At 46.4% G+C, this 18,193-nt stretch overlaps 1 protein-coding gene across 1 annotated transcript in view; it reads right to left on the bottom strand.

The window, feature by feature from the left end:
• LOC135222596 (autophagy-related protein 16-like) overlaps positions 1-18,193 on the bottom strand; it is a gene marked incomplete in the record, with an annotated part of 256,503 nt that overhangs the window by 142,607 nt on the left and 95,703 nt on the right. The window contains 1 exon segment of the mRNA XM_064260686.1: positions 17,935-18,074. Within this exon segment, the coding sequence (XP_064116756.1) occupies positions 17,935-18,074 (140 nt within the window).

Below are 18,193 nucleotides of genomic sequence, written 5' to 3'. Positions count from 1 at the left end.
TGCTGTCCGGAGGTCTCACAAAACTTCCTTTTTAAAGGAAGACCCCAGCGGACACGAAGGTTCTGATTAGCCCTAGCAGCCTCACTGATGACGCTATTAACTACGTCTTCAGGAAAAAGGTTAGGACCCCAGATTGCCACTTTAATGAGCTTATTAGGCTCGTGTCTAATGGAAGCATCAGCAAGGACATGCTTCCTACAGTTCCGCCTAGCAACCACAAATTCATAAAGATCACTCTGAAAGGTTTGTAAGAGTGACTTTGTAAAAACCCGGAATAGGGGTTCCTCAGAGTAGACAGACGTCGTCAACTCCGATGTAGTAACAGAGTTGATCGACCTACTCAGTCTGCACCTGGCTTCATACTCTGCCTTTACCATGGCCTCTGGGATTCTGGGTAGTTTCTCACTAAATTGAGTGGAAGCACACTCCGGATCGAGTTTGCCCACAGTGAATGTTTCTGGAGCGCCCACCCAGCACTCCAGATCTCCGGGAAAGAGCAGAGAGGTAGGTTCTGTCTCTCGAAGCCGAGGCATCGGTTTCTCTTCCATTCCAGCCTGCAGAATTAACTCTGCGATCTTAGACGTACAAGGGGTTGGGATGTTATCCCTCACCAAGAACATGGTGTAGCAGCCCTTGTGTGGCGTCAGTCTAGTGTTGACGCACTCCCATTCCGAAAGGGTGCGGACCCATGCCGACTGTGCCTGGTCCCTAGGATAAATTACTGTTTCCTATGGGACCCTGTCTACCCTGACCAATGCTTCCTCAGCTAACCGAGCGAAGCCTGGGAAGGGAAATTGGAGGTCCGCCGGGAAGAACTCGTAGTCTTCCACGGGACGGGTTCCACAGCCTTCAATTGTCAGCATGCCATCCGAAAAGGGGGCATGTAGAGCCAACTGCCATGGGTTGCTGTTCTCAAAAGGCAGGGGAGTTTAGGGGCGTCCAGCACAATGAAGGACTGCTGTGTGCCTCCGGACTGTGTAAGTCCGGCTAGCAAGCTCTCCTGGACCTGTAGCCTCTGAGCCAGGGACAGGATGGACTGACCCGATGTCTCCAAGCTCGAAGCGAGCTGAGAAGACATCGATTGTAACCTCAAGTCTACTATACTGCCCATCTTCTCCATAAGAAGATTAGCGAAGGCATAAGGATTAAAGCCAGACTCCGTAGATCTGGCTTTCGATACCTTAGCTCTCGACCCCTTATGCGGGGGAGTAGCTTTAGCCGAGGGAGTCATAGGTGTAGGAGCCAATGACGACCTGGCAGAACTCGCCGGAATAGGACTGTTAGTCCTAGGCAGAGTCTTCTTCTTCTTCAAGGTTTTTACCTCAGGGATCACGGAACTAGACCTGTCCCCAAGGTTCCTGGACTTTGAGAAGTCCTGGAAAGAAGAGGAAGAAGACGGAGTAGGACTGAATGAAAAAGATTTCTTTTTAACAGATCTAAAACTACAGCTACCTGCCTCACTTACTTCCCTACCTTCTTCCTGCACGTCGACGGTCATCGGTTCCAGGAGGATATTGATGGCCGCCACCTCTTCCGCCACCTCCTTGCACAAGACGTCTTGGTCTTCCGGAGGGGCCTGGGTCTCTAACCGAATCTTGGCAATGATAGGGGCCGCCACTTCCCTATCCACTGCCGAAGAAGTCCTTGCGTTCGGATACAGTATCAAACAAAGCTCCTCCGACAGTACATAGGGGCATCTGGCAGCGACATTCCTGCCAAAACCTCCAACCCAGGTCCTTAGGGTCGTAAGCGAGGAGGTTTTGAGCGCCAGAGGAGTCTGTAAGAGAGGACGAAATCAGATCCTCTAGTGGCGGAGCATGTCCTATTTCAGATATATATAAATGTATGGATATGTCGTACAAAAATAGAGAACATTACCAAGATGGGAATGGTACCTACCGACTCATCAGTCACATACTCAAACAATGAGTAGCAAACTTCACAGCCGTCCGGGTGCCATACCAAAAGGTTCTCAATCTGCACAGCACAACTGGCATGAGATTGACAGACCTCATGACCACGCGGTTGTTGGAGGACGGCTGTGGATCCTAACTCCTGACAGCGTACCATCTGTAAGTTAGAATAATACATGAATATCTTCAAATAGTTTTGCCGGAGTTAAATCCGGCGGTATGTTTACATTTTAGGCTACATCTACTAAAACTCACTAAAGGTAAACATGAACTATTATAATTTTACATAATGTAAAAGCTCTGATTGTCTCTGCCTGCTCCGGAATCCATAATCTCGTTATCGCAATAGTTATGACCGGCGGAGTTGGCCTGATACAAACAGAACAGGGAACCAGGTAAAACCTAGGCCTGAAACTAATCATACCAGAGAAGGATAGCAATTCCAAGTTGATTGGAAACGCATTGCCTAAGCCTAGTCAGCCTCCACAGGAGTGGGGAACAGTGATAACAAACAGAGAATACGGAATACCGAGCGGCGGAACAGTGGTATGTAGTGTTCCGACGTATAAAATACTGGCGGAAGTGATGGTAAACCATACCCAACCAGAATAAACAGAGGCTCGGAGATATACCAACAGAGATTACGTAATCTACTAATCCTTAATCTCCTCTGACTAATCCCCCGAAATGGTACTAGACGCTCCAGCTGCTGTTCATTGGTAGGATTACTAGGTCAGCGAGCTAAACTAAGTACCACTGGAACGAGTCCGGAACGGAAGGGAAAAGCTCGGAGGAGAAAGGAAGACTAGTAATTGCCTGGCATCAGCAACCGGGCAGGTGATTAACACCCTCCGAGAAGCCGTGAAGTAACCTACAACTAAAGGGATAGAAGGCGGCATGCCAACTGACACCCTAAAGGAGGAAACAGCCAAGGCTATACTACAAAATTTTATTGATAAAGCAGTATTGGAAGTACCAACAAAAAAGGGAGCAAGCCCATCTGTGAGCCTAGCCTAACCTTCCACAATCGGATACACCGATCTGGTCAGGTAGGCTAGGACAGCACATACTAGTACGTTACAAAAGAGGAAACTCTAGAGCCTAATCTAACCCTCCAAAATCGAGCATGTCGACCTGGTCAGGTTAGGCAGGTCTAGCACCTACATTTACGTAAACAGAGAGGAACTCTCTAGTGATGGAACACCCTCCAAAACCGAATATCGGTCTGGTCAGGTAGACAGGACTAGTACCAACTATGGGTAGCGAGTAGCACTCTCAACCACCTAGCCTACCCTCCAAAATCTCATCGATCTGGTCAGGTAGGCTAGGGTTGGTAAATCGTATCGGACTTCCAAACTAACCTCATCATAATAAAATTAATACACCAATATAATACTAAAACAAGATAATACCAAAAATTTACCACATACACAACTTGCATGAGCATATCGGATGGAAGAGGGCTTCCTTTACCTCCAAAATAAAAACTGGCGAAGTGCTAGGCTAGCTAGCCTGGTTCGCTTCCAACACACTGCTCACGCATTAAATGAAATAACACTTCCGTGAAGGAACCAAATCGCTCATGAAGGACGATGACTAACGAGGGAAACCCTCTAATAAGGCCAAAATAGTAAAAGTTAAGCCGTAATACATAAGCCTATCGATACCCAACAGGAGCAAAAAGGTAAAATTCACGACAACAGTAGCGCTTACTGTGATGTGCAATAGTGGTGAATTTAAGATAATCATCGTAAAAATTATAATTTGTGAAGACTGAGAAACACAGTACTAATGTAAACATGCCGGTTCCCTGGATGAGGGTTCCTATTACATACGTAACATGTAAACATTTCAACTAACAACTCATAAACAAGGACAAATCGTTGTCTAACCGCATTCAAAGTCAATAAAATTATACTCAACTTAGATGAAGATGCTTCTTGACGATCAGAAGACATATTAATCGCAAGAATTAATCCAAAATAACGAAAAGATCGCAAGCGAAAAAACAAGTCGTTCGCGTAGTGAGTGCTATGAAGGAATGACGTTTCTTGGCAGAGGTAGAGGTGACGAGTGGAAGGTGGTCGTTGTAACGGCACCTCTCTGGTGGGGGTTTTTGAGAGAGGAGAAAGATATTGAGTAAAGTAACTGTGATAAGTGGCTTCCAATCGCCCCTGTTGCTATAACGACACCTAATGAGGGTGATCGATCCAGAGGTAATAACTCTGGCATTCCATATGGCTTTTTTCTCTGGTATATTTAGCAATTATTTATACCTAGAAATGAATGCTATAGGTACATTTCACTGGGCGACACAGGTCAATCCCAGAAATAAAAATATGATAAACGGAAAAGAAACAGACTTTGCAAAAGCTTTTGACAAGGTAGACCATAATATATTAGCGAAGAAAATTAGAAAACATAATATAGTGGACAAAGTAGGAAGATGGATAAAAGAATTTTTACACAACAGAAAACAGATAAGTTATTGCAAACGATGAGAAATCAGATGAAACTAAGGTAATATCCGGTGTGTCACAAGGTACAGTGTTAGCTGCATTGCTGTTTGTTATTATGACTGCAGACATCAACAGTACGTAATCTTAAGGGGGCCGGTCGGCTAATGCCGTTTTTTAACGACAGGACTTTGACATTCATACCACTTAATAAGGTGACTTGGGACATCTCCAAACCGCATATGATTTTCGCCTCTGACCTTCGGTTTTGTGAAGGCAGGGCAATTTATCCCGAAAATTACCATTTTTCAAATTCTATCTCCTCCCTTGATATTTAATATTAATACCTGGGATTACTACCATATATAGACCTGATGTAGACCTCCAATCAAATGGAGAGTTTTTTTTCTAAAAGTCTTTTTTTTTTTTGCTAGATATGGATTTTTCAATATGGTAAAAAATAAACCCTATAAATCACGAGAAAAAAATTTATAAAAAAAAAACGAAAGAAAAATTGGAAAAAAGGGCTCTATTTGATTGTTCTATAATGTCTTTCTGAGTTATATACCAAATTCCAATGTTATAGCTTTAAACTAAGTGAGGAGATAGATTTTGAAGGTCAATAAGTATAGTTTTGAGATACAGGCGTTCAAAGTTTTCCTTCGTATTTCTATAAAGACAATATTAATAAATAATGATTATTATGAATGTATATTTCTTTTTTGTGTATTAATAAACCAAAACTATTTTATTTATCATAATATAATCATAAATGATGATCCCTTTGCTCATATATCGTAGCCTGGGGCACTGCTTGAGGCAAGATGGGGCACTCCTTCCTGCGTAACCCCCTCTCTCCCCTTCACTAACTCGGTTTATTACAGCGAATTTTCTTCTGTATGTTAGCGAGATGTTTTCCTTGTATTTTCCTCTTTAGCATGATGACATTCTTGCCAAAACAAAGATAAACCAACATAAATGCAAGAGAATGTCAGAGGTGAAACTCGAAGGTGTACTCTCTTTTTACAAAGACAATTTAATAAATCATGATTATTATGAATTTCATATTCCATTTTGGGTATTAAAAAACCAAAACTATGTTATTTATCATAAATGAAGATCTCTTTGCTCAAAAATTGTAGCCTTGGGCACAGTGTGACGTGTGCTGTCAGGCAAGAAGGGGGCGTTACTAAGCAACCCTCCCCTTTCTCTTCACTAACTACGCGTATATTACGATGTTCTGTAATAATACTTGAGCGATTTTCTTCGTCTGTATGTTAGCGAGATGTTTTCCTTGTCTTTTCCTTATTGGCATGATGAACTTCTTGCTGAAACATACATAAACATACGTAAAAGCAAGCGAATATCACGAGGTGAAACTCGAACGTGTAGTCTACTTGAAGCCTGTGTTCCTACTGATTCATGGTTGAACCAGACAATCAGATACTCGCTTCTGCGAGCCACGGAATCTCTACAGATGCCATTTCTCACAATTTCTTTGCCAATAATTATCAAAATTTACGATAACAGAAGAAATATTACATTTTCTTGTACGGATGAATGTTTTAGGCTTATTGAGTTATGTTTACTAATTACCCTGTAACTACGAAAGTGAGAGGAATTTTGACGAAATATTTCGTATACGTATTCTCAATTGCCATATGAAGCTCCATGAATTTTTTCATGACTTTGCATTTTTCGCCCTATACCACCATATATAGGGGTTCCGGCCGGCCCCCTTAAGGACTCGGTAGCGAGTAGTTTCGCCAATGACACAAGAATAAGTAGAGAAATTTCTTGTGATGAAGATAGGAACTTGCTACAAAGAGACCTTGACAAAGTATATGAATGGGCAGAGGTAAATAGGATGGTATTTAACTCTGATAAACTTGAATCAATAAATTATGGAGATAAAGAATGAAAGCTATATGCATACAGGGAACCTAATAATGAGACAATCACTAATAAGGAAGCAGTTTATGACCTTGGTGTGATGTTGAATAGGAACATGTTATGCAATGATCAAATAGCAATTCTACTGGCAAAATGCAAAGCAAAAATGGGAATGTTGTTATGGCACTTCAAAACAAGAAAAGCTGAACATATGATTATGCTTTATTAAACATATGTTCATAGTACAATTGAATATTGCAATATGATACACTACCCACACTACCAATAGGATATTGCACAAATAGTCTCTCTCTCTCTCTCTCTCTCTCTCTGAATGTATTGATATTTTACTACAAAAATTTCACAAAGAAAATACAGTGGAATGTGACTATTTGTGGTTCAGATCTTACAGATGCATACTATCATGTCCCAGTAGCCAGACACTTCTGCCCGTACCTAGGCTTCAGATTAGGGAACCAGGCATTCTCCTTCAAAGTAATGCCCTTCGGGTTGAATGTGGCCCCCAGGGTATTCACGAAACTGGCGTAGTCAGTAGTTCAGCAACTAAGGTCTCAGGGGATAATAGTAGTAGCGTATCTGGACGATTGGCTTGTTTGGGCAACAACCGTCGAAGAATGCCGCAAAGCAACGGTCAAAGTAATACAGTTTCTGGAACATCTGGGGTTCCAAATAAACAAGACCAAGTCCAGGCTAACGCCGGACTCCCGCTTTCAATGGCTCGGCATTCAATGGGATTTAAGCTCCCATACTCTATCAATTCCACTGGCCAAAAGGAAAGAAATAGCCAAAGCAACAAGACAATTCCTCAAATGCAAGCAAACATCAAGGAGAAACCAGGAAAGAATCCTAGGTTCTCTCCAGTTCGCCTCAGTGACAGACATTCTACTGAAGGCAAAGTTGAAAGACATAAACCGGGTCTGGCGCTTGAGAGCAAACAACAAGTCTCGGGACAGGTTGTCAGCCATCCCGCCGATTCTCCGCAAGCGACTCCGCCCCTGGGCGGAGGCCAAGAATCTATCCAAGTCGATTCCTCTTCAATTCCCCCCTCCGGTGGTTATCCACACGGACGCTTCTCTAAGCGGTTGGGGAGGATACTCTCAGTTCAAAAAAGTACAAGGGACTTGGTCTCCTCAGTTCTGCCAACTTCACATCAATGTATTAGAAGCTATGGCAGTGTTCCTCACATTGAAGAGGCTTCTACCAGCCAAGAAATCTCACATCAAACTGGTATTGGACAGTGCAGTAGTAGTACACTGCATCAACAGAGGAGAATCCAAATCAAGTCATGTGAACCATGTCATGATAGCCATATTCTCACTAGCAGCCAAGTACAAATGGCACCTATCCTCCACTCACCTGGCAGAAGTAAGGAACGTGATAGCAGACACCCTGTCTCGTTCAGTTCCTCTAGAATCGGAGTGGTCTCTGGACAGGCGTTCATTCCAGTGGATATGCCAAAAGGTCCCAGGCCTCCAGGTGGATCTTTTCGCATCACAATCGAACCACAAGCTCCCGTGCTATGTGGCTCCCAACCTGGACCCTCTGGCTTATGCCACAGACGCCATGGCCATAGATTGGAATCAGTGGAAGAAAGTGTACATCTTTCCTCCAGTGAATCTTCTGTTGAAAGTTTTGAACAAACTCAGGACTTTCAAGGGACAAGTCGCTCTAGTAGCCCCAGATTGGCCCAAGAGCAACTGGTTTCCACTACTTCTGGAATTGGGTCTCCAACCTCAACGGATTCCCAATCCCAAGCTATCTCAACCAGTACAAATAAAGACTGTGTTTGCTTCCTCAGGAATTCTCAAAACCCTAACTTTATGGACTTGATGAAGTTCGCGGCTAAAAGAGATGCAAACATTGATCCTCAAAATATCCTTTTCTTAGAATCGAATAAAAGAGAATTAACCATACGTCAGTGTGACGCAGCTGTTAAAAAACTAGCCAATTTCCTGAAGGAAACAGAATCTCGAACCATGACTACTAACCTGGCTATCTCCTTCTTCAGATCCTTATTTGAAAAAGGTTTAGCAGCCAGTACTATTACTACCAATAAGTCAGCTCTAAAGAAAATTTTTCAATTTGGCTTTAAAATAGACTTAACAGACTCTTATTTCTCGTCTATTCCTAGAGCTTGTGCTAGGCTCAGACCATCAGAGAGACCTAGCTCAGTTTCATGGTTCTTAAATGATGTTCTCAAACTGGCTTCAGATACTGATAACGATTCATGTAGCTATATACCACTCCTAAGGAAAACATTATTTCTTTTAAGTCTGGCTTCAGGAGCCAGAGTATCTGAACTGTCGGCCCTTTCTAGAGACTCAGGTCATATCGAATTTCTTCCATCAGGAGAAGTTCTCCTCTCCCCAGATCGAAAACTTTTGGCCAAAAACGAGGATCCTTTAATGAGGTGGGCCCCTTGGAAGATCCTCCCTCTTCCTCAAGACCCTTCTCTATGTCCAGTGACGACCTTACGAGCCCATCTTTCTAGAACATCTACGAGATCCTCAGGCCCCCTATTCATGAGGGAAAAAGGTGGCACTATTTCCTCAAGGGGAATTAGACAACAGATCTTGTACTTTATTAAACAAGCCAACCCTGATTCGTTCCCCAAAGTCCACGACATTAGGGCAGTAGCCACCTCAATCAATTATTTCCAACACATGAATTTTGATAACCTGAAAAAGAACACAGGCTGGAAGTCGCCGACAGTATTCAGGCGCCACTACCTGAAATCCTTAGAATCTCTTAAATTTCCAGCAGTGGCAGCGGGAAACACAGTTTCCCCTGACACTGTCTAAGTAGTTTAGTCGTAGATCCAGATCTCCTTTCTACCTGTCTCACTAACATCCTTCCTGTAATCCTGCCACCAGGTTCTACCCTGTTTTGAGCCTTAGCTGCCTAAAAAGCCTATATCGTGATTTTTTCCTTATTTTTATGCTAGGATTACTCACATCTGTATATAATCCATCATTGTCTAGTTTTAAGTTATCGTAAGTTAGCATAAGTTTAGTTTTAGACTCCTGTAATTTATTATAAGTCTAATATAAGTTACTATAAGTTATTTTAAGTACATATACGATAACTTCTGTAATTATTACTCTAGATTATAATCCTCTAATATATTTGATTTTTTCTTAGTACCTTATAGCATTTTGAATTTCCTCAAGCTTGTGGCCATTTCTCTGGTACTATTTCACGAAGCGACACGAGCTGAGCCCAGAAAAGGGATTTTGACGAAGGAAAAATCTATTTCTGGGCAAGGGCCCGTGTCACCCAGTGAAATCCCCCCGTTTTTTTCACACCCACCCTTGGTCCCAAGCTTGGTCTTCTAACTTCAAGGATGGCCGCTAGAGGCGCTCGTGTTGGCGTGGGAGCGCTGGTAGTAGTAGTTACTGGTGTGGGCTGTGTATCAGCTCTCTCTAGCAGGAGGATTTTGTGAAGGAGAGATCTAAATGACAAGAGGCCCGTGGTAGTGGTTTCACTCGCCTCAGAACCATACCGACACCCTCTTTATATAGGGTGAGCGAGTCAGAATACTCTGACCTCCCATTTTAGTTTTTCTCTGGTAATGTTAGCAATATTTACCTTAGAAATATGAACTAAAAGGATATTTCACTGGGCGACACGGGCCCTTGCCCAGAAATAGACTTTTCCTTCGTCAAAATCCCTTTATTGAGAGAGAGAGAGAGAGAGAGAGAGATGAGAGAGCTGAGAGAGAGAAGAGAGAGAGAGAGAGAGAGAGAGAGAGAGAGAGAGAGAATCATTATTTTTATTATTAAATGTTAATTAATTTACATATAAAAGCTTGAAAACCTATAAAAAATCTTCCGTTTGCATGTCTGAAGAATTCGCCTATGATAGTAATTAGTTAGGTTCCCATGAAAAGTTTGCTCTATTGTGAATTTGTGCGACATGAATCGAGCAAGATTGAGGTATCACTGTCCTTGGTAAGTTACTTATATGAAATTCCAAAGTGTCTATCCTAACCATAATAATATATAATTACTGTCAATTTCAATCATGAATTTAACAGAGTGTACATACTAAATTATCTAAACTGTTCAAAAAGTTGTTAAAAATTACTAATATAGGCCAAACACAAAATATCACTGACATATCTAAACCAAAGAACCCCCAAATGTGAAACTGCTGGGAATATTTTTACTAAAAACTCTATTTAAAATTAATACAAGCAGTTCCTGGTTTACAGGGGCGGTTCCGTCCCCAGTGACGTGCGATAAGCTGAAATTTGCCATAACAGGAAACATCATAATTGTAATGGGAATAAATAGCACTTATAGGGCTGTTAACAGAACAGTATGTTTGGGTGACGATGCCATAAATCTACTTACGGCACAGAAACATCGGGGTTAATAGTTCCTTAAGTCCAGAACAAAGTAACCCAAACCTGATGAAACCCGGGGACTGCCTTTATATGTATACTGGTGTGTGTACACACTGCACTCCATTAGTTGGTTGAGGATGAAGAAATGGAAAGTTCCACACAAGGCATCAGTGAATGTGACCACTCTTCGCAAGGGGCACAAGCCATCTGCTACCAGTATACCAGTAATAAGATGTACTTGAAATTCGAGAATGATGAGATCACAAAACACCTTTTATTATACAGAGAGAGAGAGAGAGAGAGAGAGAGAGAGAGAGAGAGAGAGAGAGAGAGAGAGAGAGGCGAGAGAGAGGAGAGAGGAGAAGAGAAGAGAAGACGAGAGAGAGAGAGAGAGAGAGAGAGAGAGAGTACAACTACTCACAAGGGGTACCAGCCATTTGCCCACATTACATACTACTACAAACAAGAGGTGTACTTGATATGTACTCCATATTAAAATGACAAATTTCTTAAGACAATTTGTATTTTTCATAGCTACAAACCTGAGGTCTTAACAATAGGACAATTTCTAGTGCCTAGCTGGATCCGGTTAAAAAACAGATGAAAGCAAGGAATCTTGTGATATATGGCATAGAGGCAGGCAGTATAATGTTAAGACCTCAGATTTGTAGCTAAGAAAAATACAAATTGTCTTAGAAAATTTGTCATTTGTTCATACACAAACAAACCTTCAGTCTTAACAATAGGGTAGACTCATACTTGGAGGGAGGTACAAGACATCCTAGACTGGCTGGGGGCCTACCCACCAGTCCAGCTTCCAAAAGAAATGACTTCTGGAGGGGGACTGAAGCCCATTGAGAAGCTAGATAAATTGGTATCTAACCACTCAGACCCTGAGAGATGTACAATGATATATGGGAGAATCATTGCAAAGGGAACCAAAGAGAAACTTTGACTGTCTAATAGCAAACCAACACACCATGGTTTGCGCTACTCTCAACTCCTCCTTGCCTAGGAGTGGAGCATATGCTACCGAATAGAGGGTTTGACATTTGCATAATAAGTGACCAGACTATCAGCATGACTACCTTACTCATTGTATTAGACCAGTCAAGCGAATGACGCGTCTATTCCTTAACCTGCCCGAAGGAAGAAGGAAAGGTACAAGAGAAAGAAGGAGACCAGCCAACTCCCTCATTCTCTCATCCACACAATCATCTTAGGAAAGATACAAAAGTGCCCTGTTAGGGGCAACTATGAGTAGACAACCTGTTGGGCAGCCACCACAGGACCAAAGGAAAACGCATCCGCAGATCTGTGGGCAACATCTTTAAGATAGAAAGAGGCGAACGTGGACTGGCATAATCACACCCAAGTTCTTATTGAAAGCCAGAGAGGTACCGGTACCCCTAACGCCATGCGCTCTAGCCTACTCAGACGTGGTGGTGGAATCAAGAGACAAGTATGCCTGTCTGATGGCTTCCCTTATCCAAAAGAGATAGTATTCCTAGACACCTCTTTCTTGTACGGCCTGTGTTAACAAAAAGTCTCCGGCAGCCTGGTCCAAGGTGTCGAGTCCTTTTAAGATAGCAACGCAGGGCCCAGACAGGGCACAACAAACGCTCTTGAGCGTTACCACCCACAGTCATTCAGTGATGGAATGGAAAATGAAGTGAGCTTGTAATTGCGCACAGAGGGATTTTGGGTCTTGGCCACGGAATCCGGGACAAATTCGAAGGACAACAACCCCCAACCCCTGGCATACTTCACGTCATAGCTCAGATCGCGGAGCTCTCCTACCCTCTCGGAAGATGCCAAGGCCAGAAGGAAAACTGCCTTGAGCGTCAAGTTTCTGTCAGCTGAGTGACACAAGGGCTCATATGGACCCTTAGTGAAGCACTTGAGAACCGAGGAAACATCCCACTTCTGAGGCTTGAGCTCTCTAAGAGAACGACTGCTCAAACCCCTTAACTAGCAAGGAAGGTTACCAGGAAGAGGAGATGTCGATACCTTTAAAGCGTAACATCAGAATTGGGGCCGCACTGTAGCCTCTAACGGCAGAAAAGGACGAACGTTTCTCGTCTCTGAGGAAGGTTAAGAGTCTGTTATTCGTTGAATAGAGGTTGCGAGTGGAGAAAAACCCTGTTACAACACGGAAACCGTGGAGGTCGACTCTCTGAGACTGTTGGACATATGCCCTGCCGTCCTCTGAGAAAAGCCTTTCGCTCGGAGGAGAAACTTGAAAGTCTCCAACCAAAAAAAGACAGGGATTCTAATGACTGGTGGAACACTTCCGCATGGAGCTGACACCGGAGGTGTTGCCAAGGGGGACATCTCCTTTAGAACCTCTGACAATAACTACAGCAGATCTGGGAACCACTCCGCTTGAGGCCATAGAGGGGCTACCAAAGTCATCCAGAGACTTTGTGAACTCATTAGCCTGTTCAGAACTTGACAGATCAAACAAAATGGAGGGAAGGCATATACCTCCATGTTATCCCAAGGATGTTGGAATGCTTCCTCCGCCAATGCTAAAGGATCTGGAACCATTGACAGAAAATCTCCAGCTTCTTGTTGAAGCAAGTCGCAAAAAGGTTTAACATCGGTCTACCCAAAACCTGGAAAAGCTTGTCTTCTACCACTTGATGAAACAACCATTCAGTGTTAGGATCTGATCCCGATGACTGAGTTTAACTGAGACTACATTCAGTTAGCCAGGGATATACCTGGCTGAGAGCTCTTCCGAACTGCTGACCGCCCACTGGTGAACCTTGACGGTCAAGGCGTGAAGTTGACAAGAAACCAGGCGTCTCTGTTCACATAGGTTACCACCATGGTGTTGTTCGACTTGAGAACGACAGAATGACATCCTACCTTCTCCCAAAATTTCTTAGACACAGGAAGGCTACCTTCAACTCCAAGGCATTGATATGTTGCTGCTTGTCCTCCAAATGCCTGAAGCGATGAGGTCGCCTACATAAGGCTGCCCAACCTGTGAGGGAGGTGACTGAGAACAGAAGGAAGTCTGGTGGAAGAGAATGCAGAGGGAAACCCTTCAAAGGATTCTGGTCGTCCAACCACCAACGAAGGTCTTCTCTTACTTCCAGAGAACGAGGGAACATTAACAGGAGTGAGTCTCCCGCCAGGGGACCAGAATTCCACCAGTCTTCATTACAGAGACCGAAGAAGAAGACGCCCATGAGGGACCAGCCTCTTCAGGGATGACAACACTCCTAGAAGAACCTGCCACTGATGAGCTGACTAAAGTGGTTCCGACAGGAAGCTGCGCTCCCCCACCTGCAACTTCTCCAATCTCTAGTCCAACGGGAAAACTTTTTCCACCGCCGTATCGATGACCATGCCCAAGCAGAGAATCTCTAAACTGGGTATGAGGTACGATATTCCTGGTTGATCACAATGCTCAGTTCCAGACAGACCCGAAGTAGACGATCTTTGTCCTACAGCAGCTTTGACCTGGAACTGCCAAGACCAAGTAACTGTCGAGGTAGTTCAGCAAACAGATCCCGAGCATGGGTCCAACTTGACACGAGAGAAGACCCTTGTGAACACTTGAGGGGCTGTTGGCAATTCGAAGCACAGGACTTTGAACTCGAAGACATTGTTCCCAAGAGAGAACCGAAGGAATTTCCTGGATGTCAGATGTTTGGAAGTATGTGCCCCTTAAGTGTATCAACAGCATGAAGTCGTCTTCCCTCACAGCTGCCAGCACCGAACACGGGATCTCCATCTTGAATCGTGGCTTCCTGATGAAGTGATTCAAGGTGGAGAAGTTGATCACAGGTCTCCATCCTCCTGAAGCCTTCAGCACCAAGAAAATGTGACTGTAAAATGGAGGCGGGCGCATCACTTCCCCTATCGCAATTTGTCCAGCATCTTCTGTACCTCCTCCCGAAAAGCCAAGAACCTCAGAGAATCTGGAGGATATGCTACGAGAGCTGCGGCTTGTCCGACAGAGGGGGAGAGAAATTGAATGGCAGTACGTACCCCACCCGACACAACTGTGCCACTTGGCCCAATGGCTTGCTAGGCAACCCCCTGGTCCCAGGAAAGGCGGCTAACCTACCAAGGGCCCCATATCTCTGCCCCTTGGGCCCCATCTTGGCCTAAAGGAACGGGAACGAAAGGGATGTTGATCCTCTGACCAAGGGTGAGTCAAACGGGAAGGCCCTGCCGAACTCGAATTCCTCGATGGCCTACCAAGCGACAGTCTTCTTGACTACTGCTGGACAGGGGGAGGAGGAGGAGCCGGATGTCTCCAAGGATGAGACTCTGACTTAAGGCACGGCCTGGCGCACCAGTCTGTCTTTGGTGTCAGCACGATGCTGGCCTATCGCATTCTAATCAGTGGCAGGATACCCCATAAACTTCCTGCCGAAGCGCCACGTCCTTGGCCGAACCAGGAACGTACGTCTGCTGATGGACCGGGTTGGAGGTGAGGGGTGGCCAAGACTCAAAGGGTAGTAAATATCCCTCCCGAAGGACGTTCACTATCCAGGTCTCTGGTCCGAAGCGCTGCCATGTTGCCCAATGGCTCGCCAGGCATCCCCCCACTTTCAGCAGCAGGTGAGGGGGGAACGCCATCCCTAGCGTTTCCCTCCTCTCTTCGACTTCTTCCCAGTTCCTTCTCGAGAGAAGGAGGCCTGGGAGGAGGGCTGGTTACAGTCACTCCTTACCAAAGAAGTCGAAGGCAGAGTCTTTCCTCTCGGCTTCAATGAGGCAATCGTCTTAGCCGCAGAGGAAGCACTAGCTAAACTCTTGGGCTTAGCTACAGTCGTTTGAGGTTGCCCAGCCACCTTCGAAACTGCCTGGTGGACTAAACGGTCACTCTCGTCAGTCGCCGTTGTTCCACCGCAGCGTCCACCATCTCTCCGAGGAAGAAAGAGGAGGAACTCCGCACCGGTCCGTTGCGAAGACCCAAGGCCGCCTCTTGCCCAGCCGCCCTGGTGACTCGGGTGAGGACAGCCTCCCTACGCCTCAGCACCAGGTTGGCCCACAGGTTAGCCATCTGGTGGGCCAGGTAGGAGATGGCCCTACCTCCAGACTGGCACAGTCTCACGAAAGCCGGGTCCCCTTCAGGAGTGATGTTTCCCGAGGAGGCCGCGGCTATAGACACCATGAGGGACCACACGTCTAGCCATGAGACCGCTTGGAATGCTGCCATAGTGGTAGATTCCAAGGCAAGTGCCTCTTGCTGCGAGAACCAGAGGTTCTCCGACAGGAGCTGCTGCAGACACACCCCCGGACTTAGCCTAGCTAATTCTGGGTTAACCTGTTTGGGTGGCAGAGGGTCCTCCGAAGGCACGTAGAAGAGCCTCTGTCGCAGTAGAGGTGGGGGAAGGAGCTTGGTCTACCTGCCGGACTGAAGCGAACCCTCCTGTCTGGAGATAAGAGCGTCCACTGTCAGCCAAGGCTGATCGCGGCAGACCCACCGTCGTCCTGGGTTCCTTTTTGGGTCCCCAGAACGACTCCAAACCCGATGTAGGCTCGGAGGGGGGGAGCGGCTCAGGAGTGAACGCGTCCCGCGGAGAAGGGCTGTCAAGCCCCTCCAGCGAGAAAGCCTCCCAAGACCCTCCTCCTTCCACAGGAGGAACCGCAACAGACCCCTCATGGTCTCCTCCTGCCACTTGCGCGTACGATCTGGTCGGTCCTAGGACCGTGCCAGGTTTGTAGGGTGCTGTGGCGGGATCGCGAGGAGTGCGCCCCTCGCGATCACTCCTGGTCGCCTCGCTCTTCCCGGTGTAACCCAAGGAGATTGAAGGGATAGGAGAGGTGGACCTGACGATCCTCCCTCACCCACCTGCAGAATCGGTATGCTGGGGGGGGCTGCAGGCGGAGCTGCAGGCCTGGTCGAGCGGTTCTCACGGGGAGAGCGGCTGGACCGAGAACAACGGCGATGGTCCCGAGCGTCAGGAGAGCTGCTGCTGGTCCCCCTCTCCGCCCGGTCCCGGTAGGAGCGGCGGTCAGGGGACCGGCAGAGTCCACTGTCGCGGTGGGAGCGAGGCCTGTCCTCACGGCGCATCACGCCGCTTGGACCAGCAAGGCTGGTCCAGGCGACCAAGGGGACCGCTTCCTCGCCTCAGCCCGAAACCGGTCTGGGACTGTTGTGTCAACCCTGGGTAGCGGCGGATCGCCGCGAGAGCGATCGCTGGTCTGGTGGGAGTCACCTGGACGACTTCGCCAGTCTTCTGCTCTGTGCCTGGATCCTGGTGTCGAGCGGACTCGGATGCCTGGGTCTTGGCTGCACGGTCACCCGCAGGTGACCATACACTCGGTACCTCACGCGAGCGAGAGGCCGAGACGGTACCTGGCGCCAAGGCAGAACCTCTGGCGCCAAGCGAGGAGGTACTGGTGTTAGCCGGCGCTCCTATGGTCCCCGTCTTCTTCCTTGCGGAAGGAGAGACGGCCCCCGTTCCCGAAGGAACAGGAGGACCGGCGGAAGTCCCAACTGTCCCACCACAGTGGGACGGACCCTTAGAAGTCTCAGGGCGAGCCTTCTTAGGGGGGGAGGAGGCAACCTTCTTCTTCTTTGGCTGTGGGGCCTTAGAAGATGAAGGGGAAGCGGCGGCAGACGACGACGAAGACGATGAAGACGACGACGACACCTTCCTCCTCTTCTTCTTCTTCTTCGTCAGCTTCCTCAGGACCACCATCAGGTCTTCCATCCAGGACGGAGCCGGGGCAGTTGCCGAAGTAACAGGGCCCGACTGCACCTGTCCGGAAGGACCTGGGGTGGGAGCAGCAACACCACGGGCAGGAACAATGGCGGCAGGAACTGGTACTGGAACTGGAGCGGCAGGCAGGTCAGGAACAGGAGGCGGGGCAGGAAGCAGCAGCATCCTCTGTACTGGAGGCAGGTCCAAGGGAGGGCTCTTGGGACACCGGAAGTCAGGGGCTGGAGCAAGAGCGGCTAACCCAGGCGGCGGCGACAAGGCAAACCTCTTCACCTCCGGCAGCAGCGCCTACACAGCAGCTGTCGGGTAACCATGGCTACGTGCTGGGTGTACACCAGGTGAGGCGGAGCAGCGTAGCCAGGCGTGGACACAGTCGCGGTTGTTGTGGTGGTCAGGCTGTGAGTTACCGGCATGGTCCCTCTCGCTAGATGACTTAGCAGCCCCTGCACACTTGGTGTCCCCTGGAGCTCCATTCATATTTGTGAAGATTTTACATTATGAACCATACCAAATCACAATAATATAAGAAAGTTTGAATAAATGTTTACTGTACCTTCATAAACAAAGAATATCTACAGTTCTTAAGATGATGAGTATAAATAAACACTTACTTATTTTCTTTAACTGCGAGGGTTTTATCACGTTCCTGAAGGCACTGGTTTAGCTCAACCAGTTGCTGGGCATTTTCACCCTTCCTTCTATGAAGATCTGTTAGCTCCTCTTGAAGCTTATAAACTTTCTGTTCTAGAGCCTGGAATAAAACCAATATTATGATGAAGTTCAGCATTCTATACGAGACATTAATAAAGTACAAATGTTTTTTATTTGACAGGCAAATACTGAAATGCTTTAGTTTAACTGGAATAGCTG

This window comes from Macrobrachium nipponense, chromosome 8, assembly GCF_015104395.2.
Source record: "Macrobrachium nipponense isolate FS-2020 chromosome 8, ASM1510439v2, whole genome shotgun sequence".
NCBI lineage: Eukaryota > Metazoa > Arthropoda > Malacostraca > Decapoda > Palaemonidae > Macrobrachium > Macrobrachium nipponense.
This window is presented reverse-complemented; position numbering and strand designations above follow the sequence as displayed.